General features: G+C 38.1%; 1 protein-coding gene across 1 annotated transcript; it reads left to right on the forward strand.

The window, feature by feature from the left end:
• The first annotated feature begins 719 nt into the window (after nucleotides 1-719).
• On the forward strand, nucleotides 720-27,594 carry atp7a (ATPase copper transporting alpha). Its single transcript, XM_079630825.1, has 23 exons — nucleotides 720-1,333; nucleotides 2,658-2,784; nucleotides 5,034-5,523; nucleotides 6,669-7,352; nucleotides 10,474-10,698; nucleotides 10,915-11,078; nucleotides 11,162-11,323; nucleotides 11,649-11,725; nucleotides 12,883-13,108; nucleotides 13,244-13,477; nucleotides 14,135-14,226; nucleotides 14,384-14,511; nucleotides 15,720-15,874; nucleotides 17,370-17,504; nucleotides 17,689-17,883; nucleotides 17,982-18,164; nucleotides 19,166-19,376; nucleotides 20,915-21,061; nucleotides 21,330-21,472; nucleotides 21,549-21,752; nucleotides 22,234-22,351; nucleotides 24,586-24,688; nucleotides 26,090-27,594. Exons 2-23 carry the CDS (start codon nucleotides 2,665-2,667, stop codon nucleotides 26,361-26,363), a joined length of 4,470 nt encoding a protein of 1,489 aa, XP_079486951.1. The 5' UTR covers nucleotides 720-1,333; nucleotides 2,658-2,664; the 3' UTR covers nucleotides 26,364-27,594.
• The last annotated feature ends 39 nt before the right edge of the window (nucleotides 27,595-27,633 follow it).

A 27,633-nucleotide genomic window follows, 5' to 3' on the forward strand; every position in this document is an offset into this window, starting at 1 on the left:
AAAAATGAATAAATGAAAAAAATAAATGAATAAATAAACAAATAATTATGTGAAGAAATGTAAAACAAAACAAAAATAAATGACTATTTATACTTTTATTTCCTTATTTATGTATAATTATATTTTTTTCCACATTTATTTATGTATATATGTATTTATGTATACATTTATTTTTTTATCATTTTTTTTATTTATGCATTTATTTATTTATACATTTTATGCTCTGTATGCTAATGAGGGGGGCGTGTTTTACCTCAGACATAGCAATCGAGCTCTGAGTGGCAGTGCTGAAGCTTTGAGGCCACAGTGACACTTTGTGGTGTGACCAAAACAATAGCAAGAGGTTTGTGGACGTGACTTTACAGGTCACGCAGGAAATAATATGAAAATAAATAAAAGTGGAAATAAATGAATGCAGAAATAAATAAATGAAAAATAAATAAATGGGGAAAAATATATATAATTATACATAAATAAGGAAATTAAAGTATAAATAGTCTTTATTTTTTACATTTCTTCGCATATTTATTTGTTTATTTATTCATTTTTTCAATTTCTGCAGGTTTGGTCCTCCATAGTCTTAACATAGTTTATGCAACTGGCCCTTAGTGTCCGAACATTCGATTCGAATCATAGACTTGTAAAAAAAGATTCGAACACGCGAAGCTCACGTGACTGGGCAGTCTATCGTCGATCACGTGACTCTGTGAAACCAATACGCAAACGAGGGGGGGCTTGGAGATTGTGTTGCGTGCCTCGAAGCTTCAGTGTCAAACGTAACATCATTAGGCTTTGTCACAGACCTTGGAAAGCAAAATCCAGCCCCAAGTCATGTAGTGTGAGTGTGTGTGAGCTTGCCTAGACGCGAACCTCCTATAAAGTTTTCATGCGTGCTGTAACTCCAAGACTACGCATTACTGAAGCCCTTGAATCTGCCACGACGTCTTGAACGTCTGCGCATTTTGCAGCGGCTGTTGATGTCCTCGAACACACTGGGAAATATTTGCGTTGTGGTCCGCGCGCCTGGGTGATGATAGCCCAATATTCCTCATGGATTTAAAAGTATCCAGCAGGACACACTCTCCTGCTGTGTTTAGTCACTCATCACACATGCTAGTGTTGTGTTTTGTTCGATGTGGGCAGGTTCTGAGGACGTGAGGTGCTAAAGGCGGCTAGAGATTAGGGAAAGTATATGTTAGCCAGCTAACGTAACGTTAACTCACTGCTGTCAGTGTGAAAGTGACAGTAAAACTTCCCTATCAAGTGAGCGCAACGTCCCGTGAGGATTAAACCTGCTCTTCCAGTGACTCTGGATCATCACTTCGCATGAAAGGTAAATAAATCAAGCTGTTTTGTGCTCTTCACGTCTACTGTTTATGTTAGCTTCGGGACAGAGAGCTAAAACGAATGACAAATCTCCCTAAATCTTTGCCTGAAACACACCATTTACTTCATTTAACGTTACTTACTAATGAAAATATTTCTGAATGTGCGTAAATAACATTTGCTGACGCGTCAATACTCGCAGTATTTCACATGTAACTTGTATCACTTTTGTATATTGGTCAAGTGTTGATTATCGAGCGTTAATCTGCTTCAATGTTCAAAATTCGCTTGAAGTTTAATAATGCTTTTGTTAATTAATGCTTTAGAAATGCTTTTATTGATAGTTCATGTTGACTAATGTAGTTAAACAAATGAAACCTTATTGTGTTTTCAGTTAATGATAATTCATAGCCTAGGTTTCCTAGATCATCTAATGTCATCAAGTGAGATAGAATATCCACTTTGAGTTTATTTGGAGTTTTGTTTATGATTTTGAAGTCTTGTTTTAAAATATAGAAACTCATGCTTGTGAAATAAGAATAGTGTGTTATTGATTTATTCTATTGTACGTTGCATTAGTCACGTTCACACATGATATCTCCTGGAAGTGAGGCTTTAACTCAAATTTAATTTAAATGTGTGTCAGTAACATTCAGAATGTGTTCAGTCGGTTAATTGTCCTTTATTAAGAAAGTCAAGTCTGTTTTATGAGACTGTTATTATTATTTTTTTTAACAGGTTGTTAACTAGCAAAAAGTACCATATTTTGGTCATGCATCTTGGTAACACCATGGTACCTGGAAAATATCTTGCTTTATATTTTCATTAGGGCTGTCAAATCGATTAATCGCATCTAACATAAAAGTTTGTGTTTAGGCCTATATTATAATGTGTGTGTATATACATATGTACTGTATACACACACAGACATGTAGATACGTATACGTACACATATATATTATAATGTGTGTGTATGTACTGTATACACACACAGACATGTAGACACACATATACATATATATAATATATATATATATATATAAATATAAACAAAACACTTTTATGGTAGATTTGACAGCAGTACTATTCATGTAATTGTTTTTCATAGTTTGCTTTTGCATTTCAAACATCCAGCAAAACTGTCCAGAATCACTGAGTGTGGTCGTATTTGCTTCAATGTTTGTTGTGTGTTTGCAAGCATGGAAATGACTGATGTTTGCTCTTGTGTGTCAGAAAGCTGCTTGTGTGTCTGTCCACTGTCCAGTGATTGACACTTGCATGTTATTTTTGCCTACACATTTGTACATGCCCCGTTTTCTCTTATGTTCCAGAGGAGGAATGGCGGCGAGCACTAAACTGTGTCGTGTGACTCTGGGGGTCGAGGGCATGACCTGCGGCTCCTGTGTTCAGTCCATCGAGGGCCGGATTGGGGGTCTGCCAGGCGTCATTCATATACAGGTGAGAGTGACTTCAATGCCATCTTGTCAAATAAACACAATAATCAGTGAGTGTACATGTGATTACCTCTGTTATTATCTTTATCTGTTATACATTTTTTAATGAATTAAGAATTGTTGCAATTGCTTGGTCGATTAACAAAAGAGTGTTAACTCTTCCTTGTGTGAGTTTCAAAATATACCAACACAGTCTATAAGCATTTTCTTTTAGTGAATTAACATTATGTAAAATATGTGTTGTAATGTCAAATTGTATTAAGTGTGTGTGTGTGTGTGTGTGTGTGTGTTTGTTTGTTTGCTCAAAAATACAGTAAAAACTAATATTGTGAAATATTATTACATAGAAATTATATATATATAAAAAAAAAAATTAGGCCTAAATGTTTTCAACATTTATAATAATAAGAAATGTTTCTTGCGTATCAAATCAACATATTAGAATGATTTCTGAAGGATCATGTGACACTGAAGACTGGAGTAATTATGCTAAATACAGCTTTGATCACAGCAATAAATTACATTTTACAATATATTAAAATGGAAATGAGTAGTAATTTGTTATAATACTTTACTCTGTTTTGTCTTCTATCAATATAATGGTTGTCAGCCACCCTGACAACTTATAATAAACAATTTTTATAGATCACTATTATCATATCCGACTTCATTGATTGTATCTCTCTGAGCTCATTACAAGTCTAACCATACAGTATGATCAGTTCGATGATGATTATTAATAACACATTTTATATGTACCTTTCCAGCTTATGGGTTTTTGATAATGATGATCAATGTAAATGTCATTCTTTATCCCTAAACAAACACATATAAACCTAGCTAAGCCACTGATTAAATTTCCAGGTGTCCTTTTTCCATGAATCATTGTATGAGAGGTTCTCTCTGGGTGGCTGACAGAGCAATCTGAGCGCAATATATGGTGGTAATAATATTTACCAGAGCCTTCCCTCCAGCGACTGTCACGTAATTGAAGAAAGCCAGTCGTATGTTGAACTTAGAGACACAGCCTAATTGTTGTAATTCGTCCTGCCCTTTCCTTTAAAACACAGTTACCCTGCAGACATGGGTCAAACAAGCAGATAATCGAATCATTTGTTTGTCTAAGATGCCATTTTAACCTTTGAAAAGCAAACTGGTGGTATTAGTATTGATCAGTACTGTCAAATGCCAAATACTATAAATGTCTTTGTTACACACAGAAGCAAACAATATGGCTCTGTCTAAGCAAGCGGTCAATATACTGAGCACATAAAAAAAGCAACTCGGTCTAGATTTGTGCTTATTGTGCGAAACAAACTTCCTGTTGTCTCTTCATTTCTGGGAGTAAGGGTCATATGATGATATGAGTGAATCACCAGTGTGAGCTGCCTGAGGAATCACATTGGCTTCATCGTCATGCGACGATCGAGCCACTTCAGCAAAAAACATGCTTAAAGTATTAAACAATACCTATTTTTCACTAAATTTGGGTTAAGACTACATACAACAGAAGCTCATAGTCAGAAATGTATCATAACAAGCTTGTTAGAAACATTAACTGGCGTTCCATACAATTTTCTTTAATTGTTTTTGAAAGAAGTCTCTTATGTTCACCCAGGGTTCATTTATTTGATCAGTAAAACAGTCGTTTTTTACTTGTAGGAAACAAGCTGTCAACTATTTTAATGTTATCACACCAACGGAGAGTCAATTTAGTATTTCATAGATAAAGCGCTCCAAATGATGGTCTAAATTTATAGCCTTTTGAAAATGCATAACCTACTGAAAGTCTGGAGTTCCAACATGATGAAGTTTTATAACCTTTGAAAGTAAAGGTCTACGCATTTTCAGCTATTATACTAGAGGCCAGTGAGGTGTAGGGGGAGACTGCTCTACATTGAACACATCCAAATTTCAGCTTCCTAGCTTGCTGGAAAGGTTCTCAAAAAAGTGATTTATATTAATTGTCGGCCTCTATGGGTGCTGTTGAGTGATTCGCATAGTAGCTAACTGAACAATCATACATATCAACTATTTCAGTACAGCTGGAATCTGTATTAAACAATCAGCACCCAGAACCGCAACTGTCTTCTGGAAAATGAAGTGTTGTGCAACCAAAGGCACGTATGCCATTTATAGTTACTGGAACAATGCTGTTTCTACGAGTAACTGTATGGCTTTTATTGGGCAATTTGACTAAGTGTACTGGAATAGAGGACAGATTAGCACATTATGACCTTTTTTGTTCCACAGGTGTCTCTGGAGATGAGCAACGCAACTGTGACATATGACCACACTCGCCATAGTCCAGGATCCTTAGCAGAGGCCATTGAAGATATGGGCTTTGAGTCCAGCCTGACCAACGCTACGTCAACACCAGTTCAAACAGAAACCAAAGTATTCAGCAAAGCAGGCTGTAGCGCAGACTCTGTCCAACAGGCGCGGAGCACACTGGCCCAGACGAAAGGGGTGCTTGAGGCGCAGGAGAGTGCTGATAACCAAAGCCTGGCTGTCACGTTTGTCCCGTCTCTGGTCAGCGTGGAGCAGCTCGGGGAAGTGATGCGCTTCCTGGCTCCTGACGCTGCCTGCGGCCCAGCGCCCAGTCCACAGGAAAGGCCGGCTTCTCGCAGCTCCAGCGGGGTAGAGGCGGTGAAAATGCGTATTGAAGGAATGGTCTGTCTGTCCTGCACTACAACCATCGAGGGCAAGATTGGGAAGTTAAAAGGGGTCGAGAAGATTAAAGGTACCTTTGAAATTTACCTTTGCTTGAGTAAAACAACCTCCATTGAACTTTAACATTTACTGGTGAATCGTGCCATGCATTATTGAGTTTACATGGTAAAATAAAGTTTAAACTCATTGACCTTGTGCTGTCAGTAACTGTAGATAAGAAATGAGATCTTACACAATCTATACATTTAGGTTGACATAATGAAGATGGCCTCGACTAACACTTTCTCATATCTTGCTTAAAGGTGCACAAGTTTCTTTTCCACTGAACATATTTTATTCCCACATAAATGATAGTACTTTGGACAAATATTTAAATTATGCTAGACAGTGACAGTGTACAGTGCTCTAGAAGTTTATACGACATAAGGTGGGTCGCCCTATGTTGTATCCACACCAATAGGTGTCAGTATAAATACTAAGACATTTGTTGTGTCAGTCAGCATGAACATGCATAAACAAAAATTATTTAAAGGCGCAATAAGCAATTTCTGAGAATCATTGCTGAGCACAGTTGATATTTGAAATCAGCCCAAACAAACACACCCCTTCCTTCATTGCTCCACCCCCAAAATGCACGAACATGCAATGGAAGAGTGGATGTCCTTTTATCGTAGCTGTAGCAAAGCAAATTAAAGCTTAGCAAAAAATTAAGAGAAGATGATAAATGAACGACAAGGAAGATCAACAAATTTACAACGAGTATCCAAGCAAGAGTTTGTTGTTAGTCGCCAGCAGCACACACTCAAAACCTTGTTACTCACGTATGGAGCAGAGCAAAGCAACCTCTTCGTCTGTTTTCAGGCCTTCCTGCTTCGGTCTCTCCAGCGCTGGAAATCTTTTCTAATATTAACGTGGATCCTAAAGCTCTTCCCTGATCATAGCCCTTCTTTTTCCAGTGATATTCCTCTGAGCTTTTCTCTTTTGTAATGTCTCTCAGCCATCTCTCTTTCTACAGTCTTTCTTCAAATGACCCTCTTGCTCACTCTCTCTCCTCCCCCATCATGAGTGTATACGCCCCCTACTGCTGATTTCAACAGTGTATTTCAAAAAATTGTTTACTGCACCTTTAAGATGAGTGTAAACATATTCTTATTATTAACTCTTGAATTAACATTACCTGAGTATTGATTTTGTTTTTCTCCATGCTTTTTTCAGTCTCTCTAGATTCCCAAGAAGCCGCTGTACTTTACCTGCCTTATGTCACCAATGTGGATGAGATTGTGAAACAGATCGAGGTGGCTGGCTTCAAAGCCATTGTTAAGGCCAAACCTCGTCAGTTAAAGCTTTCGGCTAGTGAAGTAGAGCGTTTGCTCAGCTCTCCCAAACAGACTGCCTCCTCTCCTGAGGAGAAGGTTTCTGAACCGTCCACGGACTCCACGATCACTACACTGATTCAGGTTACAGGAATGCACTGCAAGTCTTGTGTGGTAAATATTCAGGACAATATATCCAAGCTGCCTGGAGTGAGTTCAGTTGTTGTGTCCTTGGAGAACAGACAAGCTTCAATTCAGCACAACCCAAAACAAGTCTCAGCAGTGGAGTTGCTGAAAGCCATTGAGGCCCTTCCTCCAGGGAATTTTAAAGCTATTATCCCAACTTCCCCAGAGCCAAGCTTCCTCCAGCCTCTGGTATCAGTAGCGGAGATCCACATTGAGGGCATGACCTGCGGCTCCTGTGTTCAGTCCATCGAGGGCATGATCTCCCAGAAGAAAGGAGTGAGATCAGCCCAAGTGTCACTAGCCAATCATCAGGGAACTTTTGAGTATGACCCTTTAGTGACTTCCCCTGAAGAGCTGAGGGCCTCCATAGAGGACATGGGATTTGATGCTTTTCTGCCTGGTAAATATTTTTTCTATTCCTTGGGGGCATATCTTCCTTTCTATATGCCTTCACTACTGACAGTTATAGGCTGGTTAACAGTTTTACATTGTCCCATTTATGGTGCTTTTTTTGTCTTAAATACCTCTGATTCAGCACTTCATATAACAAACATGAATTGTAGGATTGGAGAATAACTGGGTGAATCTGAGGCATCAAACCTAGGGCTGTCACTTTTGTGAAAAAATCCTTTTCGATTTTCGAGACATAAGTGTTCATTGAATCGATTGTAAAATCGATTTTCCATGTCTAAAGACGTTTCCATTTTCAACGCCAAATATAGGCCAATCCACGGACAACTAACAGGCATTAGGACGAACGTAAAGAGGGCGCTTGAGACGCACAATATTTCTGATGATTTATTGGCATGAAATTTCGTGTACAATTACAAACAGGAGTGTAACATTCTCAAAAAGCAGAGTGGACTGCCATAACATCAATGAAAAACATTACTGCAGGCTTTAACATGGCTGTTTTCACGATTAGAAATGTCAAACTAATTTCACCTACGTAGCCTGTAGCCCGAGTCTGTTAGCTATCTGTAGCCTATGCTTGAAATTTTCTAAATACCCTTTCAGACAGGGCACGGCATTCGCGGCGCTATGAGACCCATTCATTTCAATGGCTTGCGAGACATTCTGTTTTGTGAAAGCAGCTCTTTTGTTTTTACCTCCAAAACACACCAACAATTGGTCAGATCTATGCCATTGGACTGTGCGGTTCAATGGCTGAGCTATTCAATAGGCTACTGATAGCGCGAGACGTTATGTTGCTGGGTCGACCAAGCGGTGCGTACGCCGCGGTCAAAGTTCAATCGCGCAAATCGTGTTGTATCTGAAGCGCAACGCTGAACCTAGCTCCGCGCATTCTGCGTCCTGAAAGCCCTTAAAATCGATTCCCTATTTTCGTTTTCGAAACTTGTGTTGGTTGGTCCGATGGATTGTGCAATCGATTTTCGAATAAAAAGTGACAGCCCTAATCTAACCCAGTGGATTTTGAATGCAACTTCCAAATAAGTGTCTGTCAGTCTGGTAATTAAGTAGAATGAATATTGTTGGTAAAGTTAGTTCACACAAAAATATAAATAGTCAAACCCATGATTTTTCATCATTGAAACACAAACGAAGATATTTTTTATGTAAGCCGTCAGATTTCTTTCCCTCCGTTGAAATGTATTCCATTTTGTTGATATTGATGCTTCAAGGTATTCATTAGGACATCATAAAGAAATGTAGGATATATTCACATATACACATTGATCAATGCACATACTGTACATAAAACAATCAAAAATGGTAAACACTGAAGCTCAAACATGCTTGCTTGATGCGTGAGAAGTTGAACCAATGAGTTTTTTTTGTGTGTGTCAAGCAAGTACACCACACGTTTACCATATTTGATACCATATTTGAGTCTCATGACTGCCACTGGTGCCCCCTCAAAAAAAAAAAAAAGGTGCAGAACATCTGGTGAATTTCATGTCCTTGTCATATTTCACCACACAGAACAAATCAATAAATTATTATTATTTGCATTAAGACAGTGAAGTCTAGTTTAGGGATTTTAAGAGTTTCTGGCATTGTGACTCTATTGTCATTACAGTGAAGCACATTTCCTTCCCATTTCTCAATACTGTCATGCGTCAGGATGTTTTATTTTTTGCTTTTGAGGGTTTGAGGGAGAATTTACAAAAAAGCAAGTCATCATGATAAATTCAAATCTGCATAAATTAAAGGTAGTACAGAAAATACTACAATGATGTGTAAATATATATATTAGCGTTTCAGTAATAAGAATTGGTAAGAATGCCATAATAGTTCTAGGTGAACATTTTTGTTTTTTTATTATCTGGTGGCGAAATATAAGCCACATATTTTCTTGACAGGTTTTTTGATTCACTCAACAACAATATTTGAACGTTTGTGTTGTTCTGTTAGCATTTGACTGTACTTTGCAAAGCTGTATAATTTGCCTTTGCCCTAACTGTATATGATCACTGAGGGGATTCTTTAAAGGGGTCATGACATGGTTTTTTATATTTTATTATTATGTTCCCTTAGGTGCAATTATAGTATTACTATAGTTTTTTTTACAAAAAACTTTTAAAATGTAGTGATTTATGACCTTTTCCCACCCTGTTTCTCATCCTCTGATTCAAACAGTCTGTTTTGGGGGTGTTTCCCCTTTAAGAGTTCAGTGTTAACGCCCACTGTTATGATTGGCTAACGTCAGTGCCTATGCATCAATTATTAACGCCCCCAGCCAGAACATTTGCGGATTCAGCGGATTTAAAAAGTAGTTTAAAGTTTTAAATACATTACTTACAGTTTGCATCGTCGTTGTTGAGCCCAGAATAGTCGGCACGGACTTATCTTTGAGCAACAGTTTTCTGGCAAAGCCAGCATCATTTTGGGATTTGTTCTCAAAACAGTCATCCTTCAAATGGACTGGGACGTCCGCAAAAAAATAGTGCATCCATTTCCCCCTGACGACTGGATCTTTCGCAGCGTATTCAAAAATGTTGTTTGTCCACAGCCAGGAACAGCACATCTGCGTGGCATCGTCATTTCCCTGTACACAGACCCACTCGCTGTCCGTCGACTGAACACTTGTGAGGCGCGCGGCGCGACAATGATACGAAATGAGCGTAGTTGTCTTGCGCTTAAAGCATAGTTGTCTTGTGCTGGAGGCGGTCATATGCAAACGCTGGTACGTCACTTCGTACCGTGACGTCACTTCTTACCATGGATCCAGAACGAGCTGTATTTAGAGCTTGATTAAATAAATGATTCGTTTATAATGGGGAGGACGTCTTAAGCTATGAAACTTGCAGGACGTTTTAATGGTACAAAGACCTCTTATATACCAAAAGATCAAGGCAAATTTGGTTTCTCATGTCATGACCCCTTTAAATCTAAGAAGGCAGGGCAATATCACACACGCACATCATCTTCATAACCAAGAAATCTTTAAGTCTGATTACTTTTCAGCTATTGGTATTTTGTAGTTCTAGATGCATGTCCTAAATTGCCATTTCCACTGAAACGGGTCACTTTTAACTTTTTCCCTGCCATTTCCACAGAGACAAATTCATTGGTGCCTTCAATGATTAAAAGCACATCACCACCAGCGCCGTCTGTCCACAGCTTATCGTTATCTCCAGTCTGGTCATCTGTGAAAGAGATTGAAGCGGAGAGTGATGCTGAGCCTTCAACAAACACTATTTCCAAATGTTTTATCCAGATTGGAGGAATGACCTGTGCCTCCTGCGTGGCCAACATTGAGAGGAACCTCAAGAATGAGCTGGGTAATCCCTGATTTTTCCAAATCAAAATAATGCTAGATTATATTTGCACACAGTAATGGTGTCTAAAATATATCAAACAGAATCAGTATCTCTGTTATAAAATTAAAAAAAACACGAGCAAATGTCATATTATTGGTAGATTGCTAGATATGCAAATGCTCTATGAATATTTAAGTATGGTTGTAATTAATTTGCTATTATGTCCTTTTTCCCCAGGTGTACACTCCGTTTTGGTTGCACTGATGGCCAGTAAAGCTGAGGTGCGATACAGCTCCTCAATCATTGATCCTCAGAGAATAGCAGAGTTTATCCGAGAGCTCGGCTTCACTGCCACAGTCATGGAGAATTATGACGGCTCCGATGGTACCCTGGAGCTTGTGGTATGTTTGCAGGTCCTATTGTTGATCTTTGACCAATTTTTCTATCAACAAAAGTTTATGGACATCCTGTCTCTTTTCAATAGGTCAGAGGGATGACATGCGCCTCCTGTGTTCACAAAATTGAGTCTAACTTGATGAAGCATAAGGGCATCCTTTATGCTTCAGTTGCCCTGGCAACTAATAAAGCCCACATCAAATATGACCCAGAAGTGACCGGCCCTCGAGATGTAATCAGATGGATCGAGGTGAATTCACATTCATTTTCATGTGAATAAATATGTTCAGATGTATGTTAAGCCTTGTTCTAAAACCTAGTGAGCTGCTTAGATAGACAGCATTTTAGTGTAGCAGTTTGCCATCAAAAACTACTAGAATCTGTGATAATTGTGAATCAATTGTTTGTTTTGCGTAAGGATTACTGTTTTGAGTTGCCGTTCTGAATCAGTCACTTATCAAGTTCAGTGTCTGTTTATTATGTTTCGGAACAGAGCTATAAATAATATTGTAGGGAACTATGAAATCTGTTTTGTAGCACGTTCTTACATAAACTTCCCTGTTTTTGATGAACAGAGCATGGGATTTACAGCCTCTCTAGTGAAGAAAGATCGTCCTGGAAGTCACTTGGATCACAGCCGGGAGATCCAACAGTAAGTAAATAAGGGAGTAAGAGGAATACGTTTCTGGAATGAATCTGTTTTTAAAGTGCCCCTATTACGCTATTTTAAAGGTTCCTAATTTTGTTTTGAAGAATTTTACATGCATCCAAGGTCAAAAAGCACTTCAATTTTATCCTAATATACAGTGCAGCATCACCTCTTTTCTCACAAGGCTTGTTCGACTTGAATTGGCGCTGCACAGACCGATCGGTGAATGACATCAAAGTACCGCGAGGCAAATAGAAAGTAGACAGCTCCTTGTGCTTTTGAATTGCTCTCGCGGTACTTTGATGTCATAAACCGATTGGTCTGTGCAGCGCCGGTTCAAGTCGAACAAGCCTACAGTGTTTGAAACGGTTCGATAAATTATGTAAACCCCTCCTTCCTGAGACCCTACTCTGCTCTGATTGGTCAGATGGCCCAGTCTGTTGTGAATAGTCGACCACTTACAGCATGTGCCGGAAATGAAACGCTCATTACCATATTTGAAGTTCAGCTCCGGGTCTTCCTCAGTACTTGATACACAGTGATACAAAACTGTAACAATGCCGCCGGTTTTACCGTATCAGTTCCAGCCTACATCCATTCCTCAACCTTTGGAAGTGCATGCAAAGTGGATTTGCTTTCACAGCATTGAAAACAGCGTCTTCTCGACATGTCGACAACACAAACCAAACTCTTCCAGGCCTCCGCTACAACTACAGTGTTTGAGGGTCAGAGTAGATGCTGTTCACGGGCAGCCAATAGGCTGGCATTATGCAAATGTGTTACAAACCTACGTGGTTTAGAGCAGAAAGACTGGAGCGACTTAATGACAGTTTGTTGTCAGACAGTTTAAAATCGGATCTTTCTTTTGGGAGACAATAACATTTTGATCTTTGAAACTTTGCAGACCTTTTATATTCACAAACAGCTACATAATAACACACTACAACTACATGAAAGGTAATATCTGAAAAAGCATATAGGGGGCACTTTAAAATAAGAATTACCTAAAATAAGAATCATGGAATTTCAACATAACCCTCTTTGCTGCTTTGAGTTATTTTTTATTTTTTTGTCTTGATGTCCATTACCTCTTGAAGGAACATAACTAATATCTTTCTTTTGACCTGTGTGCATACATTGGCTTTGCTGTTTTCTCCTAGGTGGAAAAGATCGTTCCTCATCAGTTTGTTTTTCTGTGTGCCTGTTATGGGCATGATGATCTATATGATGATCATGGATCACATGATGGACATGTCCCACCACCATAACATCACAGCCGATGATGACAGAGAGAAGTACCACTCCACCATGTTCCTGGAGAGACAGCTTCTGCCAGGCCTCTCCATCATGAACCTGATCTCATTTCTCTTTTGTGTCCCTGTGCAGGTTGGTTACCTGCCAGTTTGACTTTTATCAATGTACTGTGAGAGCAAAATGTCTCACTTTCCTGTCTCACATTAATTATGCAAATACTTTATGTACTGAATGGTAGATCTCCGTACCTGTTTTTTCTCTCTGCAGTTTATCGGTGGACGGTATTTCTACTGTCAAGCCTACAAAGCTGTCAGGCACCGGACGGCCAATATGGATGTGCTGATTGTACTGGCAACAACAATCGCATTCACATACTCTTTGGTGATTCTTCTGGTTGCCATGATAGAGAGGGCAAAGGTAAACCCCATCACCTTCTTCGATACTCCACCCATGCTGTTCGTTTTCATCTCGCTGGGCAGGTGGCTGGAGCAAATAGCAAAGGTGAACAAGCATTTCCAGTTACACAAGTTATTCATCTACTTGCTTGTAATATTATCTCTTAAAGTGCCTCTATTATGCTTTTTGGGTATTACATTTCATATTGTTTGTGAATGTAAAAGGTCTGCAAAGTTTCAAAGCTCAAAGTGGATAAGTGGAGTTATTGTCTCCCAAAAGAAAGAACCGGTTCCAAATTGCCTGAAAAAAGTTCCAGGTCTAACTTCCTGCTTGAAACTCTAGGTTTGTAACAAATTTGCATAATGCTGGCCTATGGTCTTCTTTGGCTGCCTACAAACAATGTCTGCTTTAACTCTCAAAACACTGTAGTTGAAGCTGAGGCCTGGAAGAGTTTAGTTTGTGTTGTCGACATGTCGAGAAGATCATGCCGTCTGACCAATCAGAGCAGAGTAGGCTCCTGGAAAGAAGTGGTTCAGAGAGATTAAATCACTTATCGAACAGGTTTAGACACCGTGAGAAAAGACGTGATTCTGCAATGTATATTATGAGAAAATGAAAGTGTTTTTTGACCTTGGATGCATGTAAACATATTGTGGGAGACCTCCAACACAAAATTAGGAACCTTTTAAATAGCATAATGGGTCACTTTAATTGATGCATTGTTCTGCACTAATGTTGATGTGGTTTTGTCTTTAATCACAGAGTAAGACTTCCGAGGCTCTGTCCAAGCTGATGTCTTTACAGGCGACAGAGGCCACTGTTGTTACTCTGAATGATGATATGTCTGTGTTAAGGTTTGTGCGACTCCTGTGCTGTGTAGTCTTTCAACAGAAATTACAGCTGACTTTCTTCCACATATGACCTTGTGTTATCTCTCTCTCTCTCTCTCTCTCTCTCTCTCTCTCTCTCTCTCTCTCTCTCTCTCTCTCTCTCTCTCTCTCTCTCTCTCAGTGAGGAGCAGGTGGATGTTGAGCTGGTGCAGAGAGGAGATGTTGTGAAGGTCGTGCCTGGAGGGAAGTTTCCAGTGGATGGGCGAGTAATTGAAGGACACTCCATGGCAGACGAGTCTCTCATTACGGGTACGGCAGGACAATTTTCTCCTTACTCACATATACAAGTACAAACAAAGGAGGCAGTATAATTGTTGTGTGTATTCCATATACAGTGACGTCCAAAAGTCTGAGGCCACTAGTAAAAATAAATATCATTTGCATTTTGTGAAGTTTTTCACTCTAAATTATATTAGCAGCATAAACATTTGAATGAGAATTATTTGTTGAATGTGAAAATGTATTTGAATGTTGCTTTTCTACTTTAATGAGATCATCTCTAGAGCACTGGCATTAGAAAATTCGATGTTCATTTTATCTAGTGTGATTTGAAAAGGAAGTGCAAGATTTTTGGAACAACGGAGGCAAGAACATCTGCCTTTTTCTACACAATAGCGTAATGTCAAAAATGTGCTTATTTAAAGAAATAATGTGTAGAACCTTAAAGGGATAGTTCACCTAAAAATTACAATTCTGTCATTAATTACTCACCCTCATGTCGTTCTTAACCCGTAAGACTTTCGTTTATCTTTAAAACATAATTGAAGATATTTTTAATGAAATCTGAGAGATCTCTGCCCCAAAACTCTGATGCTTCAGAACATGCATAACGAGTTTGTAAAATAAATCAATATGAATGAGTGGTTTAATCCTAGTCTTTTGAAGAAACACAATCACTTTATAGTTTGAACAGATTTCATTAAAATAATTTGGTAAACAGAAACTCAGACATGCTTGCTTGACTTGCGGTAACCAATGAGATTTATTATCGGGTCACGCAGCATGTTTGAGCTTCCGCAAGAACCAATGAGGTTTGTTAGATGAATAAAAGTCTTATGGGTTTGGAATGCCATGAGGCTGAGTAAATGATAATCGAATTTTTATTTTTGAGTGAACTAACTCTAAATGTTTCTTACTCAATTTACGTCAACGTTGTTTTGAATATGTTTTGTTTTTCCGGTCTTCAATACATTTTAAATCCCTGATTTTCAGTGTGCTCTCAGACATCTCAGTGGATAATTAAATTCCCATAGGCTTTTGAGGGAGTCAAGCCTTGATCAAGTCTAATGATCAGATTTGCATATGATGGTTTGCTCTTTTGACTTGGGCCAGTAAGTAACCACATAGCAATGGCCAAAGCAATCCAAATATTTCAGTGTAACGTTTCTTCCCTTCATTTTCCAATTTGTGCAGTCACTGCACTGTGGTGGTCTAATGATGTGTGTCTTGTGTTGTAGGTGAAGCCATGCCTGTCACTAAGAAGCCGGGGAGCACCGTTATCGCAGGCTCTATCAATCAGAACGGCTCTCTGCTGATCAAAGCCACTCATGTGGGCACAGACACCACCCTCTCTCAGATCGTCAAACTGGTGGAGGAAGCACAGACTTCAAAGGTGCCTCTGTCAGCTCGGCTTCTGCTGTCATATCATGTCTTTTGATGATAACAGCTTCTGATTCTTCAGATTATCACAGATCAATGCGTCCTATTTTTGTTCCATCTAATCCATCTATCCATCCATCCATCATCCATCCATCCGTCCGTCGCTAAATATATACTTGAATCTGTCTGTGAATGACTGAGATAGTTCTAATATTAATATTTGTATTTTTACTTTTAAGTTAATGACAGTATCAGAATAATAAAATCATTAAATAAATATTTAATAATAACCCATAAGAAATTAAATGTCTAATAATTAAAACAGGATATGCAGTGTAATTTACCGTTCAACAGTTTGGTGATTTAAAAGAGAAAAGTATACAAAAATAGTTAAGTTCATCAACATTTCTAAAAGTTTCCACAAAAATATGAAGCAGCACAACTGTTTTTAACATTGTTAATAATAATAATAATGTTTCTTGAGCAGCAAATCAGCATATTAGAATGATTTCTGAAGGATCATGTGACTCTGAAGACTGGAGTAAGGGGCAGTTCACGTCAATAGAGCAGTTTAATTATAATGATATTTTAAAATGTTACGGTTTTATTTTTGATCAATAAACACAGCCCTGGTGAGAAGATAATGTTTTAAAATCTTGCCAAACTTTTACTGTAGTGTATGTATTAATTTAGTGCTAATCCCTATTTTCCAGTATACACAGCCAGTCTAAAGTTTGGACATACTTTACTATTATTGTGGGAAAAAAGTAACAATAATGCAGTCAAAAATATGAAATATCACAGATGGAAGTATAAATATTATTATTAGTAACCAAAATGTTACACGATTCAAAACTTTTTATTTGGTACAAAACTAATAAAAAAATGTTTAGCTTAAGTTTTAAAGGGATAGTTCACCCAAAAATGAAAATTCTGTCATTAATCGCTCACCCTCGTCGTTCCAAACCTGTAAGACTTTTGTTCATCTGAAATTAAGATATTTTTAATAAAAAATGTGAGATTTATTTCGGTCCCTCTATTGACAGCTATGCAACTACCACTTTCAAACCCCAGAAAGGTAGTAAATACATTATTAATGTTATCCATGTGACTCCAGTGGTTTAAAGGGATTGTTCACTTTAAAATGAAAATTCTGTCATCATATACTCACCCTCAAGTTGTTTCAAACCTGTATGAATTTCTTTCCTCTGCTGAACACAAAGGAAGATATTTAAAAGAATGTCAGTAACCAGACAGTTTCTGGGTCCCATTGACTTCCATAGTATATATTTTTCCTACTATGGAAGTCAATTAAAAAATATGAATCTCCAACGCACGTACACGCCAACATCTGCTGTCAACACAAACGCCTACGTTATGGTGCTTTCATGTGTTTAATATCAAAAGAAACAAATTCATTGACGTTTGACTGTTAGTGTGTGTGTGTTTAAATCCAGTATACTGCATCAACTTTGGCCTATATAACCTTTTTTAAACTTTCCATTCAGGCTCCCATCCAGCAGTTTGCAGATAAGATCAGCGGCTACTTTGTCCCGTTCATCGTTGGGATCTCCTTCCTGACTCTCGTAGTCTGGATTCTGATCGGCTTTGTGAACTTTCCACTCGTGGAAAAGTATTTACCTGTGAGTGAAACCTTAAAACAAAGTGTAACCGACTTTTTTATTTCAGTAGAGCAAGGAAAATCCTGTTTTCTGTGATGTGTCCCTTTTAAAGTAGTCATACTGGAGGGTTCAGGTCATTTTAAACTAGGCCGGGTTTATACTTTCTCTTTGAACACATTGAAATGGTGAATGTCTCTCTCTGCAGGGTTATGATAAGACCATCTCTAAGACAGAGGCCGTCATCCGTTTCGCCTTCCAGGCCTCCATCACTGTCCTGTGCATCGCCTGCCCCTGCTCGCTGGGTCTCGCCACCCCCACTGCGGTAATGGTGGGAACTGGGGTGGGAGCCCAGAATGGGATCCTCATCAAGGGAGGAGAGCCGTTAGAGATGGCACACAAGGTCAGAGATGCTCCGGGCTAGAGATTATAATGTGGTTGCGTAGTTAAAGTATTTACGGAAGAAGACCATTTAAAAAAAAAATCTGTCTGCACTTTTAGATTCAGTCTGTGGTGTTTGATAAAACCGGCACCATTACATATGGAGCTCCCAAAGTGGTCCAGGTGAAGATGCTGGCAGAAGGGAATCGGATGCCACGCTCCAGACTGTTGGCAATCATTGGCACCGCTGAGAATAACAGTGAACATCCGCTGGGTTCTGCCATCACCAAATATTGCAAACAGGTCCGTTTGACTTACTGGTGTGTTGTTTCTTTACTCACAGCCTGTGGTGGGGTTTATAAATTACATTAAGTTAGACATTAAATTAAAATATAATAATATGCAATAGTCGTACAGCGTCATTTACGAAAACAGAAAAGCCATTAATACGTTTAAAATAAATAAATAATTTGTATTATAGTTAGTTAATAAAATCATATAGCTATGTATGTAAAACTAATTTTCAAATGACATGAACTTTACTGTTAATAATAAAATATTTTCTTTTGTGCAGCTTTAAATAAGCACATTTTATTTATCTTTCTATTTAAAAATTAAGCCATATTTGTCATTAACCGAAGTGTGTCTGCATTAGATGTGAAACATACCAAAAGTTAATATATAATGTAAGTTTATAAATATAAAAAGTGAAGAAGTTATATATTTAAACCGATTTGCACTATCCTTGAAAAGGTCAGTCAGTAAGAGAAATAAATGTTTTTTAAAAAAAATAAAAATTTTCAGCAAGAATGCATTAAATTTATCAAAAGTGACAGTACAGACATGTTACAAAATAAATAAATGCTGTTATTTTGATATTTCTATTTAAAGAAAACTGGAAACAAAATTATCAGTTTTCACAAAAATATGAATCTGCACATCTGTTTTCAACATTGATAATAATAATATTTCTTGAGCAGCAAATCATCATATCAGAATGATTTCTGAAGGATCATGTGACACTGAAGACTGGAGTAATGATGCTGAAAATGTAGCTTTGATCACAGGAATAAATGACATTTGACAAGATATTCAAATAAAAAACGGTTCTTTTAAATTGTAATAATATTTCACAATGACATTTTGCTGTGCATAAGAGACTTCCTTCAAAAACATTTAAAAATCTTACCAACCCCAAACACTAAAACCGTATAAACGGTTCTCGTATTGACGCTCAAATGCTCCTCTGAATCGCACTCGTCTTTATTTGACATTTGGATTCACAATGGCTCTTCTGTGTTCAGGACTTGGGGACGGAGTCTCTTGGCACCTGTACAGATTTTCAAGCTGTGCCAGGTTGTGGGATCAGGTGTCTGGTCAGCAACACGGAGAACTTGCTGAAGAGAGAGGACAGTGACAGCGAGGAGAACCAGCGTAATGCTGTCCTGATTCAGATCAGCGACACCAGAGCCCACAGCAATGAACACCCGCTCATCATGGACCCACAGCCACCGGGTGAGTGTCACATGACCATAGGGATGCTCATAACTAACTGGTTAACCATCAACCGACATGGTGGTCACGCCGAACAGCACAGATTGTACAGCAAACTATTTAAATTAAATTTTACATTTTTTATATGTTTGGACTATTTTATTTTGATAATGATCAGGCTGCCATGTCAAGTTAGCAATGCTGGAACTGACATGTTGTGTGTGCGCGCGCGTTTCCAACTTAAAATACTCCGTCATTTATGGTCATGCAGATAAGAGTAAGTCATCTTTCAAAACTGTAAAGGGTTTATTTGTGTACACTCACAACAAAAACACAAAACATTGTGCTTTTTCTAAAATAAAGAACACAAACCGGATGCCACTTTCTGACGCCTCAGTTTGCTTTCCGTGAACTTGTTTGTGGAGCGCGTCACAAAAATGAACCGAAACTCAGCATATACTGCTTGTCGCAAGTTTTTTTCTTTCATTTTGTTAATCTGTTAAATATTTAAGTGAAATATATTTCACATATAGGTCTATTTATTCCTTTTATATATAATTTATTAAATATATATTGAATATATCCTCATGTTCTGTTGTTTATGCTGCTATTTGCGCATGTAAAATAAATGTTGATATTTATAATGGGTCACAGACACTTACTCATTCTAATTTAACATAATATTTTAGGTTAAAGGACAAGTTCGGTATTTTACACTTAAAGCCCTGTTTTCAGATCGTTTCTGATGAAATAGAACAATTAAGATTAAAATTTGGACACATACTGCTGGCCCGATAATTTTCGGTTTCTGTGGTAGCACTCGGTGAGTTTCACGTCGTTGTAAACGAAAGTTTAATGCGTTTTTAGGAAGGATTGTTCCAGTGCACCTATGCAGCCATTGTGGAGGTGGAGGGGTGCTACCACAGAAACCGAAAATTATCGGGCCAGGAGCATGTGTCCAAATTTCAATCTTAACCGTTCTATTTCATCAGAAACTATCTGAAAACAGGGCTTTAAGTGTAAAGTACCGAACTTTTCCTTTAACAGTTAATGATCGGTTAATGAACGTCAGTTGTCTTCAGAAATGAAATGAAGCTACATGACAGCTTCTACAAGATTTCACTGACTACATATGAAGAAGAAAGCTTTGTCAGCTTGTGAAGTATTTTCCTTAAAGAGCCCCTATTATGCTATTTTAAGGTTCCCAATTTTGCTTCGGAGGACTCCTACAATCATCATTCATCCAAGATCAAAACACTTGAATTTTCTTATAATATACATTGCAGCAGCACCACTTTTCTCAGTCTCTTTAAACCCCTCCTTTCTGAGAGCCTACTCTACAGCTATATAACACAATACATGGAAGCTAATATCTGAAAAAAGCATAATAGGGGCACTTTAAAGGAATCGTTCACCCAAAAATGAAAATTGTCATTTACTCACCCTCATGTTACTAACCCAAACCTGTATGATGTTGTATGACATGGGATGTGGACACATAGAGTTTAACTATATGCTTGGCTTTGAGTGGTCTGGTAAGGGTATTTTGTCTGCTTCAGCTGTAGTACAGACGTCCTCGTACACGGTGCTGATCGGGAACAGAGAGTGGATGAGGAGGAACGCGCTGCAGGTGCAAGCAGATGTTGATGAAGCCATGATTGAACATGAGAAGAGAGGACGCACTGCAGTGCTGGTGGCTGTGGACAGTGAGTGAGACCGGGTTATTTTTGTCCCTGGAACATGCTGTAGTTTTCACAGGCTGTGACCTAATTTAAAGGCTGTTAGTTGTTTTATGCCTTCCATTTACAACAGTAAATATGTCAACACAAGAGAAACACATGTTTGTTATTACGCCATTTAATGTGGTTTTTAATTGGAATGGAGGTTGATTACTTGCAAAGATTAATATAATGAACAAATAAAAGTAACTCAATGTTTATTTTGAGGATGTGCACTGTTGTGTTTTATTCTCAGATGAGCTTTGTGCGATGGTGGCCATAGCGGACACCGTGAAGCCTGAGGCTGAGCTGGCTGTGCACACACTTACAGCAATGGGGCTGGAGGTCGTGCTGATGACTGGGGACAACAGCAAAACAGCTCGAGCTATCGCCGCCCAAGTAAAGGACACTTTCATATTCCCTTGAATAATAATTTAATTATTATTTAATTAATTGAATCATTTTTCTGTTACAGGTGGGCATCAAGAAGGTGTTCGCAGAGGTCTTGCCATCTCACAAGGTGGCGAAAGTGAAGCAGCTCCAGCAGGCGGGAAAACGCGTGGCCATGGTGGGCGACGGCGTGAATGACTCCCCCGCACTGGCCATGGCAGACGTCGGCATTGCAATAGGCACGGGCACAGATGTTGCTATTGAGGCTGCCGACGTGGTGCTTATCAGGGTATGAACACTGTAATAGCCTGGTTAGATATGTTGACATTAACGTTAATTTTTTTTATAACATTATATTGGTAACACTACAATAAGGTTCATTAGTTAACATTAGTTACATGAACTAATAATGAACTGCACTTATACAGCATTTATTCATCTTTGTTAATGTTAATTTCAACATTTACTAATACATTATTAAAATCTTGTTAATGCACTGTGAACTAACATGAGCAAACAATGAACAGCTTTTTATTTTTTTTAATTAACTAACGTTAACAAATAACAAATACAGTAACAAATGTGTTGCTCATGGTTCGTTCATGTTAGTTAATGCATGTTTACTAATGAACCTTATTGTAAAGTGTTAGCATTATATTGTTTGTTACCTATATTGCTCAGATGAACATAACATCTTGGTTGGCCCTGGATTTTTGTGCATTCAACTGAAGGCTTTGTGATTCATTTAGCCAAATCTTTGTTTTAAACAGAACGATCTTCTTGATGTCGTTGCGAGTATCGACCTTTCTAAGAAGACCGTGAAAAGAATCAGAATCAACTTTGTATTTGCACTAATCTACAATCTTGTGGGGATTCCCATTGCTGCAGGTAAGAGCAACTAAACCAAACAAGACTACTAGATGAAGCAAGTATTTCAGTATTATTGGCACTTTCCTCAAATAGTAGGGCCCTATAATTTCCGCGATCACGGAATCGCAGAATTGGCAAATTAACACGGAATCTAGTGTTAACATGGAATTTTACGGAATTTTACATAATTGGAATGAAATTCTGTTTTTGTGTGGGAGAAGAACATATGTCTGGGGAAAATGTAGATCGGGGGAAGCAAATCTGGGCGACACAACCCCTCCCGTCATTTCTGATCGGGGGATCCATAACCTATGAGCCATAGACTCTCATTCTGGCGGGCTCTGTCGCGAAGCGGCCTGATTGGTTTGTGCGTCTTAGCCGCCTCGCCAAAGGTTTGTGCAGTTGCCGCAGCACAGCCAATGACTAGACGCTCATCCATGTGTCTGCTGTGCAGCTGCACTGCGTTTTAACCAGTTAATATAACCATTCATATTTTTAAGCTCATAACCATTCATATTTTTATGTTACTTGAAGTACTTAGAGTGCAGTGTTATGTTGCATCATGCTGAGTAAATGTGATGTTTGTTACCTCAATACATTTAAGGTCATTCCTATTTTTTTTGTGTATATTTTAATAATAAACATTAAAAGCACACTCTTACAAAACTAAAAAAACAGTAAAGGGTAAAAAAAAACCGGAATTCCCAAAAATTTAAATGGAATTGGCAAAAATTAAAACGGAAAAAACTAAATTTGGGAAAAAATTAAACGGATTTTATAGGGCCCTAAAATAGGGTACAAAATAGGGCTTGAAACACTCATAAATTAAGTTAGCAAATGGTGTGAGAATTTTTTTTTAGCATTTTCTGTTAATCTTCAGAAAATGTTGATTGTGTTGAACTAAATTAAACGATTAAATTAGCATTTTTTTCTATTTGCTTTACTCTACTGTTCAAAAGTTTGGGATCGATACGATTTTAAAAGAATTATCTTCTGCTCACCAAGGCTGCATTTATTTGATAAAAAAAATACAGTAAAAACAGTAATATGTGAAATATTATTATACATTTTTAAATAACTGTTTTCTATTTTTGTTTTCAAATTTACCGTAATGTATTCATGTGATCAAAGCTAAATTTTCAGCATCATTAATCCAGTCTTTATTGTCACATGATCCTTCAGAAATCATTCTAATATGATAATTTGATGCTCAAGAAACATTTCTGATTATTATCATCAATGTGGAAAAAACACTTGTGCTGCTGCTTTTTTTGGTGTGTGGAAACGATTCTTTGATGAATAGTATGTTCAAAAGAGCAGCATTTATTTAAAATAGAAATCTTTTGTAACATTATACTGTATGCCTATACTGTCTCCTTTGATCAAATATTCTTGCGAATTAAAGTATTAATTCCTTTCTTTAAAAATAAATTAAATCTTACTGACCACCATGTTTTGGAACAGCAGCATACATGAGATTTACCCCCCAACCCAAGTTAGCAAAATTTGGGGCACATTTAATAAGTTTAAAATCATGATTTGTGCAATTTATTTTCCTGTCGTAAACAATGTTGTACAAGTGTTAGTTTGTAGCCATTTGATGTGTTTAAAACTAGCTACTTTTCATTGTAGGTAAATATTATGTTAGATAATAGTTTACTAAGTAGGTCTCACAATAAAGGAAAAGCTTTTGAAAAAGGTCCTGATTTCTTCGAGGTTAAGGTCTATGTAAATGTATGGACTTTTTTGATCTAATGGACAAAATAAGCTTGCACAATTTACATAAGAACGCGCCCGGAGACGATGGAAAAATATATATAGAGCATCAGCTTCTGCTCTGACAGCCACAAGACTCCACCGAACGCTGTGAGTGTGTGTTAGAAATTGTGCGTTTTTCGTCTTCAACCCAAACTTTGGTCTTTCGTGACAAATTTAAAATCCTGTCTGCCTAGCGCACTTCCCATAATGTTTAGGCATTAGGTCAGTATGCGGAGAGTAGACGGTCTTTTGTGGCTGATCGAACACATTCGACCACATGAGCGTTTACACAATGAAAGCAATCCAGTCGAATGCGTTTTCAACTACCGGTACCTCTGGAAGTGCTTGAAAGTGGACAAGCTCAAAGCGTTATAGACCCCGTTTACACCTGTATTATTTAACGTCGTCATCCACTTGTGATCCGATTAACCAAAACGCATCTTAATAGCAGGTGTCTAGGTGTGTATTATTGACTGAGTTGCTGTTGTTTGCAGGTGTGTTTATGCCTGTGGGTTTGGTGCTGCAGCCCTGGATGGGCTCTGCTGCTATGGCTGCCTCCTCAGTGTCTGTAGTGCTGTCCTCACTTCTACTAAAATGGTAAACCTTTCAGATATTAACACCAGATTAAACCAGTTTGATTTCATGTAACATGTTTTAAACATTACTAACAGGGCTGATTATTTTGATGCAATTTTAAGGCAAGACACTACAGGCAAAAACTTTTTTACATGCACACAATTTTAAGATTTAAGATTGCTATTTGGCTTTTCATAAATTCTTGTTTTAGACTAGCTGAAAGAAAACATCCAAAATACACTTAAGTGTTTATTTCATTGTCCTTTTTTCTTCTTCCATGTGCGCATATAGCGTTCAATGATAATGCATATTTTCACATTGCAGTGTTTTCAATTTCGTTGCGTTGTCAAGTAGCGCCTGCACCAAAACGTCACAGTTTTATACCCATCTATATTCCGAAGGCTTTTACAGAGGGTTTTGTTCATGAATAATTTGCCTGATTTGCCTGTCTGTTGACAGTTGTATCACTATCACTCATGATATATGGAGTGATAAGAAGGGATAATTCCCTCTGTAAAAACCTTTAACTCTAGTATGTAAAAAAGAATAAAACAAAGTTTTAACCTGACTTTACTCAATGTTCAGATTTCTGTTCTGGAAATGTATGCAAACTAGTGCATATTTATTCAGATAATGCCTCATTTGCATATTCAAAAACATAACATTTCAGAAAACTTGTAATACAAACAATGTTTGCGAATGTAATCAGTCAACCGGGTAAATATGGTGTCGTCTGTTTTAAAAAACTTTTTTTTTTACCCAATTTACCTGGGGTATCTTGCTTTAATCAGCAGCATTTTTTTTTGTTTTTTTTTTGGTATTTAAGAGAGGACCTATTATGCTTTTTTAGATTTTCAACTTTCTCTAGTGTGTAATATTGCTGAGCATGAAAAGGGTCTGCAAAGTTAGAAAAAACAGTCCCTCCAAAGAGAGTTTTTCTCTTTATCAGTGCGCGCTGTTTCTGAACTCCCTGAAACTAGTCTTGAGTTTTCATCCAGGAACGAACACGTCACAATATTCCTCATTTAAGTAATTGGTGCCCAAGCCACATGCAAAATAAAGGTGTGAGGTCTGGTTGAGTTGAGTTAGTAGTGTGTTAAAACTGGCAGTTATGGTAAGAGGCGTGACATTTTCTGAAACGCGCTTTTGAAGCGTTTAACCGATCACAACACACTGATCCAGCCGACCAATCAGAGCACATTGTGCTGTTTTGAAGGAGGGGAAACTAAACAGGGCGTTACTGACAGACTGGGAAGCGAGGTGCTGCAACAATGTAAAATATGTGAAAATAATGTGCGTTTTAAATATTCAAGCATGAAAAATTATTCTAGTAGAGCCCAAAAACAAAATCAATACTTTGTAAAAAAGGTGTAACAAAAGGCCTCTTTAAGATAACATGACACTCATTTCCTGTTTCTGCAGTTACACTAAACCCACTGCTGAGAAGCTGGAAAGACGACTGGGAGAGGTGAGAAAGCAAGGCAGCCTATCAGATGTCAGCGTTCACATCGGCATGGGAGAGCTGCGTCGCTCCTCACCCAAACTCAGCCTGCTCGACCGCATCGTCAACTACAGCCGGGCCTCCATCAACTCGCTCCGCTCCGACAAACACTCCATGAACAGCATGGCCCTCAGCGAGCCCGACAAGCACTCTCTGCTGGTGGGAGACGCTCACTGCGAGGAGGAGATGGTTTGAGCGTCTTTACCTCAGTGCCTGTAGACGAGCAGGATCTGTGTCAAAGCCCAAACCCAGCGGCCTCGTGAGGTTCCTCAAGAATATGACCACACTGTGAAGCTGCACGAATCAGCCTACGCAGCTTTTGATTGACAGTCACTCTTGTAGAGGCTTTCTGACGGCCTCTGTTTACATTGAGTTTGATATTCTCGCTGGCAAATTTACGATGACAATCCATATAAGCGAAATCAACTACACCGCTGATTGTCTTCAAAACGTTTTAAATCCATTTTATTTTTGTGGAAATCACCATTTTAGAGTGATTTCTTGTGTTTTATGGTAATGATTAAGGGGATATTTATTACATCATTTATTTATAGTATTTTATGTACTGTTTGTCGGACATGAAGGAATGTGAAGATTTCTTTAAAAAGCGAACAAATGAATTCTACTTTTCTAAGGCCGCTTTGGCTGCGCGCAGTTTCCTGGACTGAGTTTTGAGATGCAGCACATTCCAAAGAAAGCAGCGTTCCTGGTTCTCAGAGGGATCGGTTACAATCAGGAATGATGGGGCCACATATTAGTAACCAAGAAAATGCTAAACCATTATAAGCCTGTTCAGCATATTCATTTTTTATGTTCAGCAAACTGTTTGTATCACTTTAGCTGCCTTTGCTATATTTAAATGTGCACTTGCTCTTGTCAAATGTAGCTTTTAAATGTATTGTTTTTTCACTTTATTTTAAAACCCAGTGCTCTGTCTGAACCGAGACTGACATTGAATGAGCGGAGCACGTTTGTATACAGCCGTTTGTGCATTAAAGCCCTTAACAGATACATGAACATGAGATGTCTCGGCACAACCTGAATCAGGTTAATGACATAGATTACTGACTTCAATATTTTGAGCTTTTAAAATATTTAGACAATTATCCAAAATATAGAAAAGGTTATCCAGTGGAAGTTTTGTTACTGTATTGTTCGAGGTCAATTACGTAATGCAGTGTTCAGACGAAACAAGTGCACTCATTAGTAAGTAATGATTAGTTGTTGCTTGTTTTTGCTAAATGTGTCCCAAGTTGGAGTGACAGTGCAAACGTCCTGACATTTATGCTGTTGATTTTCACTAAATGTGGTCCTGTACAATTCTTATTGTAGTTTTGCATCATATTCTTTAAATAAACAACCACTTTTCAATTAGCTAACATTCATCCAAGTCCTTTTTCCAGTGTGAGAGGATTGTTGATTTAGGAACAAATGTGCACTTTCCCCACGACTTAAAAAATAATTA

Source organism: Phoxinus phoxinus (genome assembly GCF_949152265.1).
Source record: "Phoxinus phoxinus genome assembly, chromosome: 12".
Lineage (NCBI taxonomy): Eukaryota > Metazoa > Chordata > Actinopteri > Cypriniformes > Leuciscidae > Phoxinus > Phoxinus phoxinus.